At 30.5% G+C, this 22,407-nt stretch overlaps 1 protein-coding gene across 1 annotated transcript; it reads left to right on the plus strand.

Annotated features, from left to right (window-relative positions):
* The first annotated feature begins 2,273 nt into the window (after nucleotides 1–2,273).
* LOC117174764 (dnaJ homolog subfamily C member 16) lies at nucleotides 2,274–20,356 on the plus strand. The gene is made up of 11 exons (XM_033364117.1): nucleotides 2,274–3,540; nucleotides 3,771–3,837; nucleotides 3,928–4,118; nucleotides 5,748–6,028; nucleotides 7,430–7,952; nucleotides 8,041–8,344; nucleotides 14,372–14,520; nucleotides 14,605–14,829; nucleotides 14,905–15,118; nucleotides 15,211–15,318; nucleotides 18,167–20,356. The coding sequence occupies exons 1-11, from the start codon at nucleotides 2,630–2,632 to the stop codon at nucleotides 18,290–18,292; spliced, it is 3,099 nt and encodes a 1,032-aa protein (XP_033220008.1). The 5' UTR covers nucleotides 2,274–2,629; the 3' UTR covers nucleotides 18,293–20,356.
* Nucleotides 20,357–22,407: the final 2,051 nt, after the last annotated feature.

A 22,407-nucleotide genomic window follows, 5' to 3' on the forward strand; every position in this document is an offset into this window, starting at 1 on the left:
TTGAAAAACAACGTATTTCATGCGAAAACGATCATGTAACTCTGTTCTAACTTGAGTATGCGCAATCTGCCCGATTATTTGTCATATGCCTCAGGTAAACTACGTGATTTTTTTTTTACTTAAGTTCATTAAGATCAGAAATTTACACAGGATAGGAATGATTATAATGTAATTTACATTAAATATTCGGACAGAACACGGAGTTACCCAGAGATACATACGCAATTTACCCTTGGTAATTTATGTTCTTTTCTTCAATGTTCTGTAAATTAAATTTTATTTGAGTAAAAATAGCCTATATGAATGATGAGATTTGTACATAAATTATAAATGGTAAATTACACGTAGAAAACCATGTAAATTAATTACGATTAATAATGGGGTGTAATCAAGTTTCTACTGGCGGGATATAATAGCGTGCTCGCAGTAACGAAAATTTGGTTATACTGGCAGTAACCTACATCATGCAGAAAACTTTGGGCTTAAATTACCTTGTAAGTTAATATAGAAATTTACGTGAATCACCTAGATTAAATTACGGTCCCAATCCTAAAATTACGTGTTGAAACATGTAACGGACAAATGATATTATAAACCTAGGTGCAACACGTCACTAGCGAACCTATAATAAGTTCCAAGAACTAAGGTAACGCTGCGCGCGAGGCGCTTCTCGCCTAGTTTGAGCGTGTCTATAGCGCGGTACGCTTACGCACTTCGCGCTCATTTTCGTGCGTTTAATGCGTACACTTTAACTATATTTTTTCAAATATCATCAGTATATCATAACTAAAATCGAAAACTGTGATTTGAACTTCTGAGGAATTACAGCCATAAATTGGAACCGACATTTTTTGCCATTTCTTTGTAAAAAAGGTTTTCAAAGCACCTACGGCTTTGACGTTTAAAGTTTCGAAATACATATATTTTATATCGTGCAGAATTTTGAATGGATATTTTTTAGCCTATTAAAAATGTTGTTTTTCCTTTTCCAGAAAATTTGACAAAGATTTCTAAAACTCACAAATTTTTTTCTTCAAATTTTGAAAAAGCACTATCTTTTTGAATTTTTGTTTGATCGAAAAATTTAAGTGAAATAGTTTCTAAATATATTTAATATCTAGTGAAGAATTTAAATGAAATTTCCTAATCTATCAGAAAAATATTTTGTTCTATTTTTCGGTACATTTTCAAAATTTTCAAAATTATACACATAAGTTTTCTAATTTTCACAAAATTGAAAATTTCATTTGGATAATTTGCAGATCTTCTACCTAGTTATAAGAACGTTTGACAAAAAATTCTAAAATTTGAAAGAAAGATAAATTTATTTTGAAAACCTTCTAAATTTTTTTTTGAATTGGATGTATCTGCTTAACGAACTTAATCTTCATTTTAGGAACCTTAAAAAGTGTATCAAAGGCTGACTCGATTGGACAGATCCTTCAAAAGTAGTGTGGCTACAATATTCCGGTAACCATACATACAGACAGAAAAACAGATATACATACGGTCAGACACCGATCCAATTTTATGATTTTCGGACTCTCTGAGTTTCGAAACGTAAATATTTGTTAAAAATCAGAGTTAGAAAATTTGGACAATTATATTACACTCTCATGAATAATTATTCATAAAAAAGATATATAAATATATATATATCTTTTTAACCAATGGAATTCTTGAAGTTGCTGGAACTTATGATAGGTTCGCTAGTGATGTGCTAATAGTGTATTTACACGCCGTTTACTGGTCATCAGCCAGAAAAAAGTGATGAGAGTAAGAGAGATAGAGAGCGAAAAATTTAAAGAAAAGTACTCTCTATCTCTTTTAGTCTTATGACTTTTATGCTGTCTGGCGGCCATTTGACAGGAAAGTAAATATACCATAAGCGTATGTTTGCTAGGCACCCTAGATGCCCTAGATTGCCCTACCTGAGGGACTACCAAGTCCCCAATTTCGTATTTTTTTTTTTATTAAAAGACAAATTCAAATTGACTATTTTTCTTATGGAAAATCTGATTTGTTGAGGAACTAGATGCAAAACCTCCGCAAAGACATCTTTCCTAGCGAACACATAAAAACATTTAAGAATTCCAAGAACAAAAAGAATACAATTGTTTAAAAAGAACGAAAAGAACTATCTCCATCTCTTTTTATTGAATAGCATCTGGCAAACCACGAAGTTGTAAACATAGATTTGTAACTAGTTGAAGTCGTAAATTGACGTTTGAGTTTTGAAGCCCTGTGGCCCTCTGTGGCAGCGGTGTGCAGCTGAACCGAGTGGAAAACCCGTGAAAACACGCGATGACTGAAGTACAAGGAAATAATTGATTTCTCGATGCAAATCGCAACGAAAGAAAGAGTGATGAACGTGACAGTCAATATTTTGGATTTGTTTTCGGGAATTTGATCGCGAACCCGTCTTCCTCAGGCGTTTCAACATTCTACGGACCACCCTCATCCTCGGAATCATTGTGTCGATCTGTCGATTCTATTTTCGTACGCTGCTTCGCCCGAAATTTTACGACAACCGCAGTAAAAAAATGACTGATAATTGGGCTCAGGATGAGAGGGATTCGAATGAAATTAATTAAGTCAACCATTTGTCACGTCCCGATAGATCGTTGACATGTCATGTGTCACCGAACGTCGAACTCGAGACCAACATGCCTTCTCCGAGGCAGACAGTTTTCCAGTGCCTCAGTGTTTTACACCTGACGCTTCCTCAGATTTAAAATGCTTTGCTTCCAAAGGATTCCTCGAACCCTGTAAATTTCAATCTAATCAAACCAAAGAATCTCAAGATTGTCATGAGCGAACAGAATTCCCCGAAGAAAATAATTCTCTGAGATCAGAAAGCTTCTTCAGAACAGTAGAGCAACTGCTGATGTTTCTGCGACACTTGAACGAAAAATTGCTGCGGTTTAATAAATCCTCGATTCCTAAAATTACCACACAAAATTCGAATCCTGCTGTTGTCGATTCCCAGGAAAGTTCGCCTATGCCAAACATGGATTTAACGTTAGTAAATATTCATGCGGACACAAGTGGTTTAATTCCAGAAGACACTTGTGAAATTTGTAAAAGTAAGACGAGAAGTCCTGGTGAATATAATGTAGTGAATTTTAACAAGGCTGATTTTGAGGTTGAGCCAATTTTGTGTGTTCACTGTGTCAGAAAAGGGGGAAACAGAATCATTGCTCCGAAATTTATGAGGTCTGAAGAGAGGACGAGAGAAAGCGACACGAGTATTCCACAAAGTTTTATATTCAGCGTGTGTGTTGCTGTTATTACTTTAATAGCTAATTTTTTAGCGGTTATGTCGATAAATAAGAAACCAGAGAAGCTCAAAAGAAACATTGAAAATGCTGCTCCTTTGTCAAGGCTTTCGGTGTTGTTCACTGTGCTCTTTATATTTCAAATCTTGCCACTCACCTCTAGTACAGAAGCTCTGGGTAATCCGTATGAGATTTTGGGAGTCACGAGACATGCCACTCTACAGGATATTAGGAAGGCTTATAAGCTTCTTGTCAAAGCATGGTAAGAAAATATATTGTTTAATCTGCATTTGTCTCACTTTTTTTCATTCATTATTTTTTCTGAGGCTTGCATATATTGTTAGTCGAATATTCCATCGCTAACTTTATTTTTAATTCTTGAATCATTTATAAGTTGTTTGATGTAGTTGTGAAAAAATTATTGCAGAGCTATTTATATTTAAAGGAATTTGAATAAACATTATGTATAGGTGTCATTTTTTACAATTAAAGGCATCCTGATAAGACTGATCGTCCGGAAGCTGAGACCAAATTTGTGGAAATCACGAAAGCTTATGAGGTAGCCTGAATTTCAAATAAAAAATTAATTTAACCACTGTTTAAACTTATATTGAGCGAAAAATTAAAATTTTCTCAAAAAATTGTTTAGCTCCTCTCTGATCCCGAAAGAAGAAAAAAGTTCGATTATTATGGAATCACAGAAGAAACTCTGTCCAGGTACAGGCAAGACAGTCAAACAAATATGCCAGATCCGCTCGATGATTTATTCACTGGAAATTTCAAATTTCGTTATCAAAGCAGGGACATTACTCTTTTTCACAAAATGAGCATCACATATCGGTATGTAATCCTTTATTATGGATTTTAATTTGCTGATTTTTGTATATATATATATTTTTTTAATCTGGGAAACAAAACATTGGAATGTGTAAAGAAAAGACTATTTTGTCGACTTCTTCCAGTCTATTAACTCAGAATTCTACGATAAGGTTTAGGAATCAGACTGATTCCCTCATCAGATTTCCTTTTACATTTCTTAGAATTAGAAAAGTTGTTATTAAAAAAAAAAAAATAGTGACGTTTTCTCGGAACAAATTTTATATAAACTAGAACAAATTTAAATCCTAACTTCAGATTTGTTACATTATATTTTGTGCAATATATACACAATCAAACCTTTATATGTTTGTTAAAAAATTATAGTTTCCGACGAAAAACACTGGCTTAACCTAAAGTTATTAAAAAATTCAAGTTGAATGTTTGAAGTCAATGTTAAATAATGTTTCTATAAAACAACCAATTTCAGGTAAAAAACAGTAACATACTTTTTTATTGTTCAAATATTAAAAATATTCGTTGATAACTAATGATTGTTTACTGTATGGGCTGAAGTGTTTATTTATTAAATTCTCATGTAAAATAATGTAAATATGAAATTTTGAACACTTATTTGTAATATAAATTCTCCTTTTTTAAGTTTTCAATAGTTCCAAATGAAATTTTCATTTTTCAACAGTTTATTTTTCGAGAGTTGAATTTTCAAAAGTTACATTTCAAACTCTCGAAAATTGAAAGTTAAATTTACTTTACTTTGCATGTTTAATTTAACTTGATTTTTTCCAACGCATAATACTAACGTAATCCAAAATTCTTAAAAGATTCTAAATCTTGATTAAATTATAATAATTGTTGCTTAAAAGTACTGATTACTGACGACTAACGCCAACATAACGTGAAATTATAAAAAAATTATGGATTTTCTTTGAAATTTAATGACATTCATGGAAATATAATTTTATTTTAAATACTAATATTTACTTAAAAAATTGCTAAACGAACGTAGCATCAATTGTTCCAAATTGTACGTCTTCTTTTCAATTTTATTATTTTTTAAAACCTGATTTTTTAAATTGAAAAGATCAATTTCCGAAAAAAAATTCAAATAAACCAAAATTATTAAAAGATTCTAAATCTTGTTCAAATTACAATTATTTTTCTCAAAAAATACGAAAAATAAAAAATTATATGTAAAACGTTGAAAGGAATCATAATTCTGTCTTAAGTGATAATTTTTTCAAAAAAGTGGACCTGTATAAGATAGAAACATCTTGATATACAAATTGGATTAACTATCATAAAAAAGGTTATTATATTTAAGTAAAAAATTAAAGTATGTCTTGTGATTATGCTTTAAAAACTTTTTAATACTTTTTATACTTTCTTCTCCATGTTCGTATATAATTGGTTCCGAAAAAACTTGACTGTTTTCTTACAAACGACTTTTTTTTTTAATTCCGCGAAATGTAAAAGGTAATCTGATCAGGGAATAGGTCCGATTCCGAAACGATATTGTGCGGTTCTGAATAAATAGTCTGGAAGAAGTAACAAATCAGGATTTTCCTTATAAAATCCGATTTGTAATTTTGAATCATAAATTATAGCTTGATATGAAATATTTCCAAATTTCAGAGCATTTGAGAAGAACATAATCCCTAAAAGTTACCGAACTCCGCATTTACTTCTCTTTTATTCCGATTGGTGTTTCGCGTGTTTGCAAGTGGAACCTATTTGGCGTCGTTTAATGGACGAGTTGGAGCCACTTGGTGTTGAATTATTTACCGTTCACGCTGACAAAGAACTCACCTTAGCTAGAAAACTTGGTGTTCACAATTTGCCATGCCTTGTTGTTACTCTAGAAGGCAAAACTAGGATTTACAAGGAATCATTATTCAGCGTTCAAAAAGTCGTTGGTAGGTATCTCTTAATAAGGAACCAGGGTGGCCACCCATCCAGGAGAATTGGGATAACCGGGATAAAGCCGAGAGAGAAATATTACACAGGGAGATTTTCCGCATTTTGTAATTTTTGAAACTTTCTAATTAGAAATTATATAATTTTTGTAGTGTTTAGAATAATAGAAGTTTATAGGTTCACAATATTTCTCGAAATATTTAAAATTCTGCAGTTTTGAACGGCGAAAATCACTGATTTTTTATTTGACAGAATTCACAGCTTTTAGAAAAAAAATCTAGTCAGTCGTTTTAAATGTCACGTGATATTACATAATACGATACTTACCAATAATTTTCGATTTTGGAAGTTTAGAATGTTTCATTTCACAATATTGTAGTTTCAATGTAAGATTATATAATTGTCCTATTTTTTTAGTTGAAGATTTAAACAATTATACCATTTCAACTTGAAAAATATTTGATTTGAAAATTTCTAGAATGGATGATAATTCTGAGGGAGTTAAAATAAAAAAAATGAACATTGAGTTTAAAATAAAAATATAAAATTATTTGAAATTGATAAATCAGTAAATGGATAATTTCGGTGATTTTAAATGATTATAATTTTAGAGTGTTGAATTTTCTTGATGAACGCGAAATTTCTAATTTTTCCCTTTGATAGGTGTTAATTGTGCAATTAATATTGAATTGGTTGAATTTTGGAAAGTATAATTAGCCGTTTAAAAACTGTTAATCTTTAAGCGATTTTAATTTACCTTAAATAATTGAAATTTTAAAGGGGGCGAATATAAAAGAGTTTTAATATCACAATTTTTGGTGACTAAAATTTTGTTTTTGAGTTTTAAATTATTCCGGAGTATAACTGTTTCCCATTTAAAATTACCATTTATTTTGAAAGTTTTTTTTTTAGAATAATGCAATCCATTTTTGCATTTTAGAACAATTTTATGTTGAATTATAATTTTATTATGTAATAATAACTTAAAATTCTAGAATTTCGAAGCTTTGACTTTGAAAGATTCAATTTAATTTTCAATGTTAAATTGTGAAATTTCAATCGCTTTAAATTTAAAGTTATTCAAATTTAAAAGTTTTTAATCTTTAATTATTTAACTATACAATTCTACTCCTTTGACTGATTAAATTATCCAAAATCGGTCGTATATATATATTTTTTTTTAATTTCAGAAAAATATTTAAAGTCCTTTATTAAACAATGGGTTTAATAATGGATTTTTAAGTTTGCATATTTTTATTATATATATATGAAAAAACTGTGGGTTTTGCAAAGAATGTTAATTTTTTTTTGAATCGGGAGTCGAAAATTAAAAAAATAGTGGCCACCTGTTTAACTTATCAAAATTTAGCGAAAATATTCTCAAAGAGTTTACATTTCAGAATTCTTGAGGAAAATGTTCCCTTTCAAGCTGATCACGAGTGTCAACAAAGAAAATTTAGGACAATTTCTCTCAGGCTGGATGGACAATCGAATTCGGGCTCTGATATTCGAGAAGAGGGACATGGCTCGATTAAGGTATATTCTGGTCGCCTATCATCACCGGGATCGGGTGGCTTTTGGCTTCGTCCAGGTAGGGAAACCAGAAACCAAGGAGATAACAGCAAAGTACAAAATCACTGGTGATTTGGATTCTTTGTTGTTGTTCAATGAAAATATGGAAAAGCCGATGGCTTCCATAAGTATGAAGGATATTCCGAGTGAAACGATGCACAACGTCGTTGCCAGTAACAAATTTCTATCGTTGCCGAGACTTTCGAATCAGGCAATGTTGGATTCTGTTTGCCCGCCGGAATGGTTAAGACCTCAGAAACGACTCTGTGCCGTCTTGATTTCTCAAAATAGTCCTGTTCACGATTTTGCGAGGTTGAAATTCCGCCAGGCTGCTCAAGAATCTCCCTATAGGTTATTATTCTATTGATATACATTTATAAATGCTGGTTCTTGACTAATTTAGGAACAGCTTGAATAAAGTTTTGATTTAAAATTATAGCACCGAACGAGTGAGGTATACGTACGTGTTCAAAGAAGCGCAACCAGAATTCGTCTCGGCTCTTTCGAATAGTGAAGGCAGCCCTATGGATCCTTTATTGCATATTGTAATAATTTGGCGGAGAGATGCTAATCATCTAAAGTACGAATGGTTACAAAATGGTTGGATAGACCCCAATCAGGACGAATATCGATGGAACGAAACTCGAAGAGATTTGGAAAAAACGATTCAACGATTACTACGATCTTCCGAAGCATTACCCTATGCCGCAGAAGTTGAAGAATTAGCTGATGAACATGCACTGGTATTAAGAAAATTATACTTTATTCGAGAATTAAAATTTGAGTTACAATTAGTTCAGGGAAATAGATGAAAGGCCTCATCGACCGGTCCCTATATTCTTTATTGTACCCTATATTCAGCAGGGTGGCCACATATCAGGGAAATCAGGGAAGTCAGGGAAATGAAGCAGCTGACAGGGAAAATAGAAATTTATATGTTTTTATAATATTTTGGAAACACTTCCTAATATCAATATAAATATTTTTAAATTTACATTCTTTGAGAATATAATTCGATTCTTAGTTTTTTATTTGTAGTTATTTCTTTATTTACAGTTTGGAAAGATATCTTCTAGTTAATTAATCAGGTCAGAAAACTCAGCAGCTTTACAATGGGCTATGAATCGCTTTTGTAAAATCAAACCTTATTTTAAAAAACTACCCCCTGCAATGGAAAAAAGTATTTAAAAAATTATTAGGCTAGATTTTTGTCTATTTTTTTGCTTTCCAATGTGGTATAAACATTTCTTTTAAATCAACCCTTATTTTAAAAAGCAACTCCCTGTGCTGCAAAAACGTATTTAAAAAAAGGAAACTGTCTAAACGGAAAATACTTTAAAAATATTAACACGGTATTTTTAAAGCATAACTAAGGAGTAAAAATATGACTGATGCATACTGATGCCAAAAATTGTATACTTTAACTGTGGAAATGGTTGTGCTCTTAATTTTTGTGCTCTTTCTTTGTTTTCCAATGTCATATGAATCGCTTTTGTTAAATTAACCCTTCTATATAAAAGAAACACCCTGTAATGAAAACACGTATTGAAAAAAGTCGATATATACATAGATGGAACTTACTTATAAAATAGTAACATGGTATTTTTAAGCATAATTATGTCTCATCAAAATTATTTTCCAGTCTATGTGTGTATATTCAAAAAATGTAATTTACCTTTTTCGATGCATCATTTAATGCTTTTAAACAACTTCTAGCACAACAATTATTAATGAGTAAAATCCATTTTTATATAAAGAAGAAATTAAATGTCCAGAACGGTTGAAAATATTTTGAGAGCAGACTTTTTCTAAAATAATTTTTTATGAATAGGGATGCTGGGGATCTACATGTATGTTGTAAAATACATTTTATCTCTGTTTTATCTTTGAGCTTTTACCTATGAGAACCATTTGCCCAAATCACATTCGAAAAAAATGCATCCCGTTCTGTACAAAATTGTCATATAATACCAATAAAATTAAGATCAACTTCACGATAAGGGCAGTTTTTTTGGGATTGATAAAACTTGGATCATTTACAGCACTGAGTCGATAAAAAAATCAAGTGAACGATCTACCTGGATAACGTTGAACTTGTATGGGTTTCCCTAATGCAGTTGTCCAGAAATGTACATAGTCTACCACTAATCAAAGTCAGACAAATTTTGCAATAAGGGTAGTTTTATGGGGATACTAAAACTTGATGCCTTACAACATTGAGTCGATAAAAATATCAAGTGACCGATCTACCTGGATAAGGTCGAATTTATATGGGTTTCATTTAAAAAATGTACTTATTCTAATATCAAATTCAAACCAATATTGCGACAAATGTATTTCTTTGGGGATGCTAGAATTTCATACTTCAGAGCATAGGGCCTGACGACATCCCAGGTGACTGATATACCTGGATATGTTCGACATTTGAGGAGTTTCTATTTGAGGAGTCCGAATCTTGAATATTTATTAGCAGAAACACCATGACCCTGTATTCGAAGGAGATAATAAATCGGCGACTTGATATTATGTGATAATTATGCTGCTTTTTAGGGTTTTAAAATAATTTCATCTTATCTTTAAAAATAGTTTTAATCACTAATTGAAAAAATTAGTTTAAAAAAAGTCTGCTCTCAACAAATTTTCAATCATTCTGAACATTTAGATTGTTCGTTAAATGAACATGATTTTTTTTCGTTAAGAATTTGTTGCGTTGGAAGTTGTTTAAAGGCATTAAAAGAGGCATCGAAAAAGGTCAATAATATTTTTTGAATATACACACATAGACTGGGAAATAATTTTGTAAAAGATGTTGAAATTTTAGCTTATACATTATGGGGGTTATTTCTGTAAAGATTAGGGGTGAGAAATAATTATGCTCAAAAGTACCATTTTACTATTTTATAAGTAAGTTTCATCTATGTAGATAACGCCTTTTTTCAATATGTGTTTTCATTACAGGGTTTTGCTTTTTTATATAAGGATTAATTTTACAAAAGCGATTTATATGTCATTGGAAAATAAAGAAAGAGGCTTGTTTCACTATTTTGCTTGGTATATTATTGAAACCTTATTTGCTTTTGTAATAATTTCCTGTCAGGGAAATTCGTCTAAATGTCAGGGAAAAGTCAGCGAACTGTCAAGGAAATTGAAATATTCAATCTTGTGGCCACCCTGATGCAGTTAAGGTCCCTAAAGTACCCTATTTTTAAGATTTGGTCCCTATGCTACCCTATGCCACCCTATGCCACTTTTCTTTCAACAAATTAACTCATAGGTTAATCCCTATTCAATTCAGGGCATACTTCTGAAGTGCCTTAATAAGATTTCACGCGATTTTATACTATTTTATTTCAGATTTTAAAGTATTTATTCACGAGAAGTGAGGTATTTTGTAGGATTTCAAAGGATTTTAAATATTTTAGGGAATCTTGAAAAATTCTTAGAAGTTTTTGATTTATTTCAATCAATTGAAGGGATTCCAAAGCGATAGCAATATTTTAGGATAACAAATTTTCTAGAATTTCGACAGATATGGAATGATTTTACAGGATGTATAAGGTTTTAAGATATTGTAAAAGATTTCAAGAATTGAGGTATTTTGTAGGTTTTCAAAAATTTGATTTTTTGTTTAATTTACCCTGAAGCCTTTTAATTCTTTGAAATTCTTTTTAAACTGTCTAAATGTACTCAATTCTGTTTAATTCAGTTCATTTTTTAAAATTTGGTGTAGTTTTTATTTAGCTGGTCCTAAGGATCAATTGATACAATGATCTAAGGATTTTAAATATTTGAGGCAATTTTAAAAGATTCCCAGAAATTATTGATTTATTTCAATAGTTTGAAGGGGATTTCAAAGACTTTAAGATATTTTAGGTTATTTTAAGATTCCAAGGCATTTTCAGGAGATTTAAATAATAGCAATCAATCAATTTATTCAGTATGTATACCCTAAAGGATTTTTACATTTTGGTCCCGTTATGCAAATATACACGAAAAAGGTACTTATTCCATGAAAAGAACATGCAAACATCCATTTCCTACTCCTCGTCCTTTACATTTTGGATCGCTACTCATTCACACCTTTTGTTCTGCTCCTCACACCCAACCCCAACCGATACCCCATTCGTGATCCACTCTTTTTGATATTGTAGATTACAAGTGAATGTTTCTTATGTATAAACAGATATAAATCGTTTGTCGACTGCATGTTTCTGTGTGCTATTGTCTACTATTGCTACTTACCTCATCGTACACTTATGCATTAATTTCCTATCACAATAGAATCACAGCACTGGATGTTCCACCTCTTTGGCCCTTTTTACAAAATTTCTCGTGTACCCGCAGAGGATGGGGTTCGGTTTCCCTTTAAGGGTTGCTGAGATCAATTCCTTTAGCTCATTCCCATTTTTATTTCCCAACCATTTTTAATCCCTTCTGCCCCCTTGCCATCCACCTTTCCCCACGCCACGTCGCATCTAAAAATATGTTGGAGATTCTCTTCTTCCCTCCCACACCACCTGCACGAAATATCTTCATATCCTTTTTCCCGGCTTTTCCTACATTTCAGCACCTTAGCCTCCCCCACTGTACTTTATTTTTGTCACTTGTTTTTGCGTCCTCCCAATATTATTCTCTCCCGGGGATTGTTTTCCATTTCTTATATTCCATACAGTAAGATGAATTATCTATCCTACACCAATCGATCTGCAATTTTTGAACAATTCTTGTTTCTATTCCCTCAATGAGTTTTTCCAAGATCTTTTCCTCTCTCTCGCCTTCCCACATCCATTTTATGGTTTTCCCGTCTCCTACCTTTCTACATGCTTTCTCGAATGTTTCCCCCCATCTCGAAGGATTCCTATTTATTAGTCCTCTTATTTCCTCTTTGAGGCAAATTTTCGGCCATCTTTCCTTCTTCATCCCACATATTCTCATTAGGTACCTGATCGCTCTGGTCCTAGTCTCATTTTCTATACTGTGTCTTTCTGATTCCGTTCTCCAAATGTAGCCCGGTGTTGTGCTATCTAGGCCCATTGCCATTTTAACCATCCTACCTTGCAGCCTTTCCATTACCTCGCTCCTTCCCCACCCCCATATTTCCACTCCGTACATCCTCCCCGCTTTGACCAAAGTGTCCATCAGGTACAGTTATTTTCCCAGTTTGTTAATCCTCGCCCCTTTTATCACCCCCCCCCCCCCCCCCCCCCCATGTTGCGTTCGATGCGTTCCTAGCTTTCCCTGCTATCCTGGATATGTGGATTGTATTGACTCCCCCTGTAGAGAACCAGTACCCCAGGTACTTAAAACTATTAACTACTTCAAGCTCATCCCCTCCTATCTTCCAGTTCTCGTTTTCGTCTCTTCGTCCCCCCTTTCCAAATATCATTATTTTTGTTTTCTCCACATTTATCGTGAGCTTATTCCTATCTGCGTATTGTTCCACCTTCCTTAGCATTTCCCTTAGCATTTCCGGCCAGTCTGCTATCAAGGCGATATCGTCTGCATACTTCAACCCAAATATCTTAGTTCCTCCTATCACTGTCCCCCCTACGTTCCTCTTTTCTCAAGCTTCATCCAAGTCTTAAATAATATCAAGGGATTTCCAAACTTTTAATAATTTTAAGCGATTTTAATATTGTAATGAATTTCAAAGAATTTATTCACACGAAGTGAGAAATTTCGTAAGGTTTCAAAAATTTAAATAGATTTTAAAATATTTTTTGCAATTAATTTTGAATTCGCTCTGAATTCTTATCAATTGATCTTTAATTCTTTTAAATTCTTTTGAATTCTTCTAGATTCACTCAATTTTATTTTATTCAGGGATTTAAAAAAAGTTTTTGTTTAGTTTACCTTGCAGACTTTTAAAATCACCTTAAATTCGTAGGCATTTCATCAAATTATTTTGAATGTCCTTTTAATTTGTCTAAACTCATTTAAAACTTACTCAATTCAATCATTTTTTAACATATTTTTAAATCGTTTTTAATTCACTTGATTGCTTTCTTAATTCAGCTTGTTTTTTTTTGGGAGAGGGGGGGGGGGATTTCATCAAATTCTTCTCATTTCCCATAAATTCCATTAAATTCACACAAATTTTATTGAAATCAATGACATTTCTTCGATTTTTGAAATTATTTCTAATTCATTTGAATTCTTTTAAATTGGTTTGAAGTTATAAGTCACTATTTTGGTTATAAGTTCGTAGGGTTATCAAGATTTTAAGAGATTTGAAATTATTTTTCGGAATTCACCTTGAAATCTTATTAGTTAATCCTGATTTCTTTTAAATTCTTTAGAATTCTTTTGACGTTTTTTAGCCCCTGAGTTCTACTAAATTAATTTCATTAAACTTGATCAAATGGATTTTCTTTGAATTTTTGAAATTTGTTATTCAATTTATCTTGAAGTATTGTCACCTCACCTAGATTTCTGAGTCATTTCATCATATTATTTGGAATTGCCTTGAATATTTGTAAACTTATTTCAAAGTTAATGAATTCAATGAAGCTTTTTCATAATTTCAAACTATTTTCAATTCATTTGAACTCTTTTTAATGCACCTTGAATCTTTATGAATTTTATCCAAATTCTTCTCATGTACCTTAAATTCCCCATAAATTCTTTCGAATTTCACAGTAATCAATGGAATTGTTTATTTAAGAAATAGCAAAAAGTACCCTTTGGTCCCGATATTTTATTCCATAGGGACTGTGAGTCCTGAGGTTGTAATTATTTATTTTTCTAATTGGATCCTTAATCTTCAATAGGGAACGGTGGATAGATTGATAGGCAGAGCACTGCTGGCAGTGGATTTCATTTCTGAAAGCTTTAAAAAGGAAGACTTCTTGCCTGTAATTTCGGTGGTTTTCACACTATTGTTCATTGGAGCTGCGGGCTACGGGATGTCTTATTTAGTGTAATTAATCATTATAATTTTATTCACTATCAAATTACTTTTCAATTATAATTTATATTTTCTGTTTATTTTTTTCCTCTATAGAAAATTGGAAGAAGCGAGTGTTGACTCGACACGCGGCCATTACAGAGGAAATTCCAAATCGCTTTCGACGCAACCTCAATTGAAGTTGCATGAATTACGAGCCGAGAAATATAATGCTCTTGTGCGAACATTGAAACCAGGGTGTCTGACTATAATTCTGCTGGTCGATACTCAAAGTAGAACAAAATTACTGCCAGCTTTCCACAAAGCTGTGTGGCCTTATAGGTATCTTTTTTTTTAATTAAGCAAAATAAAAGGATATATAGAGCTTTGCTTTTAATAAAAATGATTATTTTTCAGGAAAAATAAAATGTTGATGTTTGGTCACTTGAATTTGGAACGAGGACTCGAATGGTATAAGGACCTATTGTTGATGAGTCTTCCGGAACCGAGAGAACTGAAGATCAATCCGAAAAATTGTATTGGGACTGTTTTATCTCTCAATGGGTTTCGAAGACATTTTTGCATGTATCATGCAAAACATCCCGAGAACGGCAAAGTGAAAGGTTCCAAGGTAAATTAAAAGAGATGTTAGTTTATTTACTAGTTAATAATTAAAGTTATATCTTTGATTGAAGAGTATTAATGTAAAATCATTTTATTTAGCGAATGGAAAAAATGACCAAGCGGTTATCTCGAACTTCAAGCGATGCTGAGGCAGGAGCCTTCATTGGATTTGATAGTTCCAATGAGTCTGAATCGTCACAAGATGAGGCAAGAATATTTATTGATTTAAAAATATTTAATGGTGTGGCGTAAAATAGAAAATTCATAAAATGGAAGACTCTGAAATCATATTCTTTTCCTTTTAATGAAAAAGTAGCTGTGTAATATTTGGTCCCGATAAAAAAATGCAAAGAAATTGTGCCCAAATTGCCCTGAAATCCTGTAAAACATGTTTTTCTTTATTTACGTCAAAATTATTGTTTATATTGGAAAACGGTTTGCATGAAAGTTGTAGATTTCTATTAAATACATTTTATTTGTTGTGTTAATTTTTTCATTGAGATGAATTTTCTAAAAATAAAATCGAAAGAAGTGTGAAAAAAGTGACACTTCGATTTTTTTTCGGAGCGTGTAAACACATCCTTTTTTTCATATTTTTCAAAATCCGTGAGCATTTTAAATTTTATTTACTAATGGACTTCATGAAAAATATAAATTACCGTTTTCATTCCCTAAAACCCCTAACTGGCTAGTTTTGGTCTGTTATCAGAAATTTCATAAAAATTAATTTAAAAAATATTTAAATGGATTTAAAAAATATTCAAATGAATTAAAAAAATATTCAAATGAATATTTTTTACTCCTTGGAGGAAAAACGTGTGCAAAAACTTTTAAAAATACTGAAACCATTTTTACAGGATACTAAGTAAACACAATTAATTAAAAAGTAGAACTTTTCTGTATTATTGAGACGAATTTTGTACTTCTTTTGCGAGCTTTCTTGTAATCACAATGTTTTACTTTATTGTTCTTACAGTTTTTGCACACATTTTTTTCGACCTAGGATGACAAAATGATATTTAACCGAAATAATAACGATAACACCGAAAAATTTAAGTTTAACTTGAAGCTGTGAAACATAAATATTTTTTTTTTTAGAGATTTTCGTTATGAATATTTTATCATCCTAGGTCGAAAAAGGACAACTGTTTGGATGCAAGAATGGCAAATATCTTGTATAATTCAAACATACAAAAGGTGCAAACAAGTACAACATTTATGCAAATAATAGGCAAAAGTTCTAATTTTCTGTAAATTTTGTAACAAGGTGGAATCACCGGAAATTTTTTGAGACTGGGAAATAACAGTGAATTTATTTTTTGGCCGGTAATTTGACAAATTTTAGAAGGAAAATCGGTTCATGTTTGATTTTAACCATTTTTTAAATCATTATTTGTATGTTTGTCTTCTTTACATACGATATCATTCAGTTTATAATGCGCAATTAGAAAATCTTTTACGTGACTAAATTAAAAATTTTTTTAAACATATATTTTTAATTAAAAGAATATTAAAGTGCAGTCTTGGAAGACTTAAAAAATTAAAAATTAAAAGCGTTTGGAATTGAAAATTTGTGATAAAATTTTTTTTTGGACTTGTTTAACTCTAAATATAAATCAGTTAATTAAAAAAAATTGAAATGTGCTTGAAGGATCCAAAAGTCAACAATAAGTGATTTGATAAGACAATTCTAAATCCCTTCAAAATTTAAGAATTTTCTGAGTTCAGCGCTAAAAATTCAACTGGTTCAATTCAAAAGGCTTACTAGTAATAAAAATGTTAATAATTTGAAACTGCATTGTTTGAAATAGAAAGCCTTGAATCTTTGAAATTTCAACGAGAATCTAAACTTCAAATGTAACGATTTTAATTGTTCTATTTAAAAAATAATTAATTTTAAGTGAAATTGAATTTAGAGGTTTTGAAAAGATTCAAAATTAATTTAAAACTGGAAATGATTTCAAATAATTTAAACGAAATTTGCTATTTTTTTGTTTAAAACAAAATGTAGATTTTTGCAGATTTTTAACAAAAAATTCATAAGCTTTTAAGAATTGTGAAAGGCTTCAAAAGAATAAATTTTTTTTTTAAGTATGCTAGGAAAATTCACATTTTTTTTATTTCGAAAAAAAATACTTTAAATTTGAAGTTTTTTTAAATATATATAGAAGTTGTGACAATTTTGAAGCTTTCTAAGGATATCTAAATTATTTAAAATTAAAATAATTTAAATTCTAATGTAAAAATTGTTTAATTTGAAAAATGTAATGGTTCAAGTTTTAATGCTTTTAGCGTAAAATTGATTAAAATACTATAATTTTTTAATTGTCAAGTTTATTGATTGAATATTCAATTCAGAACATTGAAAATGGTAACATAGATTTATCTTTTTGGAACTGAATCTGAATCTTTCATCTCTCGAATTTATAAAAGGTAAAAATGATAAATTTTTCAGTTTAAATAAATTTAATTTAAAATTATTCAATTGAAAAGCGTTAGTACTTTCCATTTTATAGGTGTAAGTTATTGAGCATCTGAAAACAGATTTTTTAATTAAAATTTTTTTAACTTTAGACTTTGAATTTTAAAATTTAATTGACCGTGAAAATGTTTTCGAACCGAGAAATGACCTTAAAAATGGTTCTAGTTTTTCGTACTTATATGTAATAAATTTTCATTACATTCTTTTTTTAATGAACTTTTTTGAGATTTTGAATGACCTAAGTAGGGATTTAAAGGGTCGAAAATAAGAATTTATATTGTTTATGGTGTCTACTAGTAAGCAAAATTAAAAATGCTTACTAATTTGGAAAAATATGAAGGAAGAAAATCAGTTTTAACAACTTTTAAATAGAACTAATAATTCTTAACTAATATTTTTTTGATCGAGTCCAAATTTTACACAGCTACTTATCAGATAAAAAGGAAAAGAGGCTCTTACATTTTCTGAAATTTGTATTTTACGTTACGCCCTATTAAGCAAATGATCTTAGGAAAGTTATTGAAAACTTGTCTTTTTCAATTTGTTAAATTTAATGAATTGAAAATATTACAGACCGAAAGCACTGTTTTATACCAAGATAAACTTTTGGATGGACTACCAAACTGGCTCGATAGATTATTCGAGGGATCGACGTACCGCTACTACGTGAATCGTTGGCCAGATTTCCCTCTTCAGTAATAGACGGCTTGTCGAAATTTCGCGATCAAATGCCTTTAAAACAAATAATTATAATTCTAGTCAGCGAATAACGTGCTAGGATAAATCTGCAAATAGATGGATTGAGCCTCGCATAAAGACACGACGCAGTGATCACAATATTTACCCTATTAATTAGTGTTCATAAATGTAATTGCAGTCCTCTCTTTCCGCATATTTGACTAATTTCTTTACACGAGCCGCAGTGTCGATGCTGATACCATGACAAAGTTTAAAATGGTTTTTGATTTTGCACTTTGTCGCCGAAGCCTCTCGCTACTTGAGAACAGACTTTCTTTTTATTTGTGTTCATCTTGCTAGAGAAGTGTTCGGTGCTGCTAGTCATTACGTTTAATAACCCATAATTTAATTACGATAAAGGATATCTTGCCGAATTCCTATAAAGCGTGTCAAAGTATTGGTAAAGGTAAATTCGACATTGAAGAGGTCAAATCAGTTTTATTGTATTCTCCTTTTAGAGATAAGCTACATGAGAAATATGAGCAACATTCCTTCGTGGAGATGTTCTTAACTTGTGTGCAAAAATTTTTAATGCATACTGAGCAGCCTTTTAAACCGATTCGAGGAAAATCCTTTCTAAAACGAAAAGAGTGATTGACTTACGTAGATTTTATAAAAGGAACTTTGCTTTGCACACGATTCTGAAACAGAAGTATTATCCTGCAGAAATTGTGTCAGAGATGTACATATATATTAAATACTAGCATAAATCTCTCTAATAAGGCTTCAAGATTGTAGAAGAGCATTCAAGACTCGCTTGATTCGTAATCAGTAGTTTAAACATTTTGAAGCGGGGGACATTTTCTTTGACACATTACTATGCAGACGCACTTTGTTAATTTTTATATAGTACAATAATTCCTACGACGAAGGCTGTAGCGTTTATTATCATAGAGTCACTCAATTCACAGTCATAAATTTTAGTCATAAAATTTATCATAAAAATTTAGTCATAAAATTTAGTCATTCGATTTCAGAGTCATTGAATCTCATTAAATTCATAAGCATTTTCAACTACGATCGCCTTTTGAAACTATGTAATATTCGGCTCGAACCTGAATTTGTTACAATCAATTATGTATATTAATAACGAGTATTCGGTAATGAAGCTACGACGCCATAAAAATTGCAATCCTATATTAGGATGGGTCGAAAAAAATTAGAAATCAAAAACAGTTTGGCAGTAAAAAGTTTGGTTACAAGTTCCTTGTAATCTATGTGAAATTTCAAATAGATCGATTAATATAATGAAGTTCCTTATGGCTAAAATAAAATGAAGAAATTCGTAATTCCCAGAGTTTTGCAAAAACCGCAGATTTGAGCAATTAAAATGGCCAAACCTCGAATAATTGCTTCTTCAATTACGTAATTCTTACAAATTTGTTTTCAATATATATTTTGATCCCGAGAAATTACCTACATTTAAAAAAAAAATTAGGATAGTTTGCAAAGCTTTTAAAAATAATTTAAGTTTTTCTAAGTTTACAAAAACGAGATTTTGTCCTAGAAGAACTAAAAATATTCAATTATTACAAGATTAAACACAAATGGACTATTATGTAGGTTACGAAAAAAAGCAAACTGTTTTTGCATAGTTCTTAGAATTACGAATTGTTTAATCCTCATTTAAGTCAGTATCTGGCAATTTTAATTCCTAAAATCTTATCATTTTTTTTCAAGTGAACTTCATCACTTGATTCTAAACTAGACTAGGCTGTTTTTTATTTAAATTTTTTTTCTTTTCGACCCACCCTATTCTATATATCGATTATAGAGTTTCGAACAATCTTTCGAGTAGAAGAAAAAGTAAACACTTTTGATTCCATTTGTACTTCACTTTTTTTCAATTCGAAACCAGTATGATTAATCTACCGATTGCGATTAGGATACTCCTATAAATCCAGGGTGGCCGATGGACCGAGAAATTTTGTTTTCAACCGTTTTTAAAAATAAGTAGTTAAATTGTTATTTTTTTCATTTATGATTTAATTCATTTCATAATGCGTAATTCGAAAATTTTTTACTGAAAAATTTTCCGGTTTGGACTTTAATTTTTAAGTATACATTCTTCATTTAAAGAATCTTAAAATACAGTTTTACAGACTTGAAAATTTAAAAATTAGAAGCGTTTAAAATATAAAATTTTGGATAATAATATCGTTTCAGTTTATCAACTGTAAACATAAATTATAAAGCATAGTTTTTTTGTCAAATTGAACTATGCATAATAATTGATTTTATAAGGCGATTCGGAATCTGTTTAAAATTTAAGAATTTTCAGATTTTAGCGTTAAAAATTAAACGCCGGATTAAAACTTTATAAGCTATTTTCAATTCAAAAATAACTTCAAAATAATATATTCATATTTAAAGGAATCAAATATTTAAATCTAAACTTCAATAGTTACAATTTTAATTGTTTTATTTAAAAAAACTGAATTTACAAGTAAATTTTTTTTATGTATAATAAATATTGAACGCCTATTATTCGTAGAAAAAATCGAGTAAGTTGAAGAGATATTTAGAAGGTCTGAAAGGATTCAAAATTGATTAAATGATTTGAAATTATTTCAAATTATTTAAACAAAGTGTCTAAGCATACCTACAAAATCCGGGTATTCAACTGAAATTTAGGTGCAAATAGTCCATTGGCCTAACTTAAAGCACAATAGGGATTTTTGCAGATTTCGAACACCAAATTTAGAATTTTTAAATAATTTTAAAAGGCTTCAAAAGAATAAAAAAATTCTCTTAAAATTCCGAGGAAAATTAAAAATGACCTATTATTTTTTTAAATTAATTTTAAGAGAGTATTTAAAAAGATTTCCAAAATTGTCAAAAACGAATCCCGAAGATTTCAAGGAAATATTTATATTTTGCAGGATTTTAAAAAAAGTTTTAGGAAGAATTCGAGTCATTTTAAAAGTTGTTTCATTCTGAAAAAAAATTTCAAAAAAAATTAAAAATTTGAAACAATGTAACACAAAATGTAGATGTTTCAAGAACTTAAAATAATATTTTTAAGCCTATTAAGGTTTCTAAACTGTTTAAAATAAATTTTAATTTAGACAGTGTTCAGTTTATAACAAAAATGTAATTGTTCGATTTTTAATATTTCTGGCTTAAAATTGCTTAAAGTGAATTGCAGCTGTTTTTAATACTTTAAATGAAGACATTTTTCGCTTTAAAGTTAGAATTTTTGAATTTCATTGACCGTGTAAAATGTTTGCAAACCGGGAAATGACCGGTAATTTTTTCTGTGAATAAAACGGCCACCCTGAAATCGTATTTCAGCTTTTACCAAAAATTGCTTTTGATGCAATAAAATCACTATTGCGAGCCATTAAGCGTAAGCACCTTACAATTTAAGAAACATTTTACAACCTAATGGAAATTTGGAAGAAAAAGTATCTAGTCTACTTTACAAAGTTTTTTGTGGTTATCTGAATTTACGTTTTTTTTTTTGAGAATACATATCTTGCGAATATTTTAAACTCGATTCTTCCTTTTAAAATCTCTCTTCGATAGAAATTGCCAAATTTTCCATAGTCAGGTAGCTGCTATGATTAATCAAAAGCAGGTAAAATTAAAGAAAGCTGCCTAGTTTAAAGAATAAGAAAACTATATCTTTGAAACAGAAATATTTCGTGAGTCTTTCGACTTTTTGACAATCTTTGCCAACGTTATCACTGAACAAAATTGTTCATCTCTTTCGCAACAGATTGTTAATTTACACTCTCGAAACCCCATTCCACTCGTTACTGTTATGATAAATATGTACTCGAAATGCGAAATAGTAAGGACAGTTTTAGAAAGAATATTGTATGGTTAAATGTTATACACTAAAAAGTACTGGGAACACGATGTTTATACGACCAATTTATTGGTGCAATCTGTACTGTAGTGTAACGATATCGCTTCGAATACCGACACTATTTATTAGTCTACTTGATCAGTTCACTATCGCTTGATGTTTATTAATGTTTTAATGTGAAAGTTTCAATATCTAAATTATCTTTATGAAATTTATTGGGCTTTTTATTAAGAAATAGAAGCTATGGAAGCTGAATTTGATA

Source organism: Belonocnema kinseyi, chromosome 6 (assembly GCF_010883055.1).
Source record: "Belonocnema kinseyi isolate 2016_QV_RU_SX_M_011 chromosome 6, B_treatae_v1, whole genome shotgun sequence".
NCBI lineage: Eukaryota > Metazoa > Arthropoda > Insecta > Hymenoptera > Cynipidae > Belonocnema > Belonocnema kinseyi.